This window comes from Priapulus caudatus, unplaced genomic scaffold (genome assembly GCF_000485595.1).
Source record: "Priapulus caudatus unplaced genomic scaffold, Priapulus_caudatus-5.0.1 Scaffold2411, whole genome shotgun sequence".
Classification (NCBI taxonomy): Eukaryota; Metazoa; Priapulida; class Priapulimorpha; order Priapulimorphida; family Priapulidae; genus Priapulus; species Priapulus caudatus.
Genome location: NW_014579472.1, coordinates 8,604 through 12,727, shown reverse-complemented (window position 1 = coordinate 12,727; position 4,124 = coordinate 8,604). Strand labels below are relative to the sequence as shown.

Genomic DNA, 4,124 nt, shown 5'->3' with positions numbered 1-4,124 from the left:
CGATCCGCCACTGGTTGTGTGTGTGGGTGGCAGGGAGACTGGACGGCGGGCGAGAGGGGGCAGTGAAGGGCCGCTGTTATATAAACCTCTGGGATCCAAAAGAAAGAAATTACGCTTGTCGAATTCACAAAATTGCCACTTACAATATCAATTTTCCAAGTAGCTCAACAAAACGACCATCTTGAAGGTTCTAAATTGCTAAATCAAGCAGCTTCCTTGAGCGGCTCGCCCCCTGGCACCGCGCAGGCCTCTTGCCCCTGCACCCCGCCAGGGCCCCTATCGGCGGGGCCCTGACCCCAGCCCTTAAGGTTTTGCTCCGGCCCAAGCGCACTCGCGGTGTGCGCTACTCGCGCACACTGCTTCACTTATAACATTGCATGAATGGAAGTACACTCCAAATCATCCCTCCACCCCCACTACTGAGGAGATGACCGGCCTTGTGCTTACCGCACTGTGCGTAAGCCGTAAAGCAGGGCAGTGCGCACCCGAGCCACGGCGTGCGCAAATACTTTGTTCGACGATACGCGTTTGCTACCCTGACCATGTTCACGCGCGAGATAAGACGTACGAGTGTTCCTCTATGTAATTACGATAGCATTTTGGTACGATGCTCGTAATTCATCTGTTATTAGGTGTGCTGTAACACGGTAATTGGGAGAGAAAACGGTGGATACACACGGCGTAGGATCTACTGTGAGTAAGTCAGCGTGAAGAAAGGAACGGCCGGTGTTGCATCCGTGATACTGCGAGGGCAAGTCCGAGTCTCGACCTATGTGTGAGAGTGAGAGAGAGAGGAGAGCAGAACAGAGAAGGCAAGGTTGACAGAGCAGAGACAGAGGACGTAATAAATTGGGAACAATAATAGCTAAAAAAAAATTCAGGAAATTCTAGAATTTAATTGGTGGAAGCTTTAATCTCGTGCCGTCGAAACTGGACGTGAAAGGTGTGACATCGTCAGGAATGTGTATTTTTATCTGTTTTTCTTTGTTTTATATACGCGGAATTTTTTTTCATGGTATATGCTTTGTGACCGTTGTCTTTGTGTGGGAAAATCTTTTGTGTGAAACTTTGTGTAGAAATGTGTGATCGTTTTCTTGAATTTGTATACATATCTGTATTCGATATCTCTGGGTATTGTCGATGGTCAGGGGCTGGGAACGACAGCGCTGGCAACAATGTATCATTAGATGGTTATGCAACAGTAAATTTCTCTCCTATCCATATTATCAGGAGTGCATCAAAACCTTTGAAACATATTTTGATACACTCCTGATATTATATACCCAATTATCCCTGTTTTCATCTCAACTCATTCGGGCTATTGCGGAGTGGTCCGTTGTTCAAGCGCATACTACTACAGTCCATACATACATTGCCCCCATGCTCTTTACAGTACTATGCACACCGGGAGAAGCTGAGGTTCATTGACCGAGAGGATGACCTAGAGAAAATTAATAGGACAGCGCTGCGCATTGCCCGGCAGGTCGCCAACGAAACCGGCACTCTGATGGCGGGAAACCTGTGCAACACCAATCTACCGATGACACCTGGTGACGAAAATACACGGCAGAAGATACGCGACATCATGAAGGTGTGTGGTTCGACATAATATAGGCACATATGTGAACAGTAGAACCAGTTAGCGGCTCGTATGAAACAATGTGTTTACTAGTTTTAAGAAACTTATTGAAGAAAGTGATACGTACTGCTCGAAAAAATGATCTGTTAGTGTTATTAAACAGGCATAACTGTCCTCACACTTACAGGAGCAGGTGCTTTGGGCAGTGGAAGAAGGAGCAGATTATATTGTACTAGAGACAATTGGTCATCTAGAAGAAGCCTTGATTGGGTTGAAAGTTATCCAAGAGTTTGGAAAAGGTATACGCGTATAATAATGTAGACAAATATGAGCACACACTTATTACAGTAGGAATGTAACATATTGCACTTTACCTAATTTACTTCATATTTTTCTGAACTTTCAGGCTTGCCAGCAGTGGTAACAATGAGTATTCACATATCCGAAAATTCATTCGATGATGTGCCAATAGAGGATGCTTTAAGTCAGGTGGAGAAAGCAGGAGCCGCAGTCGTTGGGCTTAATTGTGCCAGAGGACCAAGCACCATGCTACCTGTCATGAAGAAGATTAGGCAAACCTGCAAGGTAATACCTCATGCTCAGCCCTGACATGTTGTTGCGTGGACACCCTGAAAGTGTTTTATAACTTCCAATCCCACTAACAGACTAGCAGATAAAGAGCAGTAGACATTCGTAAAGTGAAATCATGCTTGGGATATGATGCAAACTAAATTATTCTACGTAGAATTGCACCTTATGTAGTGGGTGTTGCTTTTACAGGGGCCTCTTGCAGCGCTGCCTGTCACTTTCAGAGTAAGCAATGAGGAGCCAACTATGCAGACACTGACCGACGAGAATGGTAAGCAGAAAAGTCTAATGGTTCTCTAAGAGTCATTGAGAGGCTGTGCTTAATTATAGGTGCCATCTCATATTATACTTAATATTATATTTATCTTACTCTTAATAATAATAATTCAAAATGCCCTTCTCTCACGGGTCTAAGATCGCAGGATAGAATCTTATCGCAGGTCAAGGGGAAAAGAAATGTTCCATTGTATACATAAGAAATTGATTGGGGATCGCCAGATAGAAACACACAGAACTTTACAGCATGAAACTGATGCCCAACGTTTGATCCTTGATCTCTATATTAGAACTATAAATAGAAACCTATATTTCGATTGGTAGGAAAATCTATTTAAATGCTCACAATGGTATATAGTATTTTAAACTGTCACTCTTAGGGAAGAGACCATATCCAGCCTTGGAGGCACATCTCAACTCTCGTGAACAAATTGCTCAGTTTGCCAAAGACTGCAAGGAGGTGAACATGGTCTTCTCTTTAGTTCTTCCTTTCTGTAGTTCATTGGACGTGCAGGCATCGTAACAACACATGCTTGTAGTTTCCCCGTGTTATGCTGCTGTGTAATAGTGTGTGTACATATCCACATCAAGACACAACAGCAGTCATACTATAGATTGCATTGTGTAATGGTGAATCCACTTATATAGAAAGAACGTATAATGTTCAACATACATATCCACATTAGGGCGATGTAATCGCTATAGTATTGATTGCATTGTATAATAGTTCATCCATGTATATAGAAAAGGTTAACTCGTCCTCGCTCTCTGCAGATTGGCATCCAGTACGTGGGACTGTGCTGTGGTAATATGGCGTGCTACATAAGAACGATTGCAGAGACCCTTGGGAGAACACCGCCAGCCAGCAAATACTCCCCGAACATGGACGAAAATAGCTACACCAGAGAAGCTATATATAACTCCAAGCTACATGCGCGTGTATTCAAAACCAAGCATGTAGTTAATACATAGAGCTAGAACAGCTACAATATAGGTAGAGTATTGGGCTGGAAAAAATAAGGTTGAAGAGTACGCTAATGCTATCAAGTGGGATCAGGAAACATTTTGGCTACCAAACACATACACTGCTAATATGATCGTCATTTTTATCTTGAGCTTCGCAGCTTACTAAAGCTTTTCTACTTTTTAAGTGTACACAGAGCTTGCACATTCAATAAAGATGTCGTGACCACCAAGTCAAAAGCTCAGCGGGGCTCAGAAAAGTACACAGTCGGCCTATATGTCGTTTATTCAGGGCGGCGCGCGTACCGGGGGGCCGGGGGCCGACGGCCCCCCACTTTTTGCAGCGAAAAATATATGTCTATTATGTATTTGTATTTAATCGAAAAAGAAATGCAAGAAGAAAGAGAGAATAAGGAGGAGAGGAAAGGGGGAACGAGCGAAAGAGAGTGTTTATCACATTTTGCCATCTGCAATACTGGAAAATTTACAGAAGTTTGACGAAGTCCCTCTAGCCTTATCTCTATAGCAAAAGACATGCACAGGCGCCGCATTTATTTACCTCCAATACCGGTGGCGGACTTGCGGGGGCGCCTGATCCTTTGCTTCGAGGCTCGATGCGAGGTCGAATATCTAGTATCCGTAGCTTTGCATATGCATGGCCCGTAGCCAGGGCGGGTTACTCGGGGAATAATGAAAATTTGGCCAAGAATTCACCTTC

At 43.9% G+C, this 4,124-nt stretch overlaps 1 protein-coding gene across 1 annotated transcript in view; it reads left to right on the top strand.

The window, feature by feature from the left end:
- The window catches only part of LOC106818656 (betaine--homocysteine S-methyltransferase 1-like), a 12,775-nt gene extending 9,126 nt beyond the window's left edge, over positions 1-3,649 (top strand). The window contains exons 3-8 of the mRNA XM_014823342.1: positions 1,394-1,591; positions 1,767-1,878; positions 1,986-2,164; positions 2,360-2,438; positions 2,824-2,903; positions 3,218-3,649. Coding sequence (XP_014678828.1) covers positions 1,394-1,591; positions 1,767-1,878; positions 1,986-2,164; positions 2,360-2,438; positions 2,824-2,903; positions 3,218-3,415 — 846 coding nt within the window. The 3' untranslated portion in view covers positions 3,416-3,649. The remainder of the gene's footprint in view (positions 1-1,393; positions 1,592-1,766; positions 1,879-1,985; positions 2,165-2,359; positions 2,439-2,823; positions 2,904-3,217) is intronic.
- Positions 3,650-4,124: the final 475 nt, after the last annotated feature.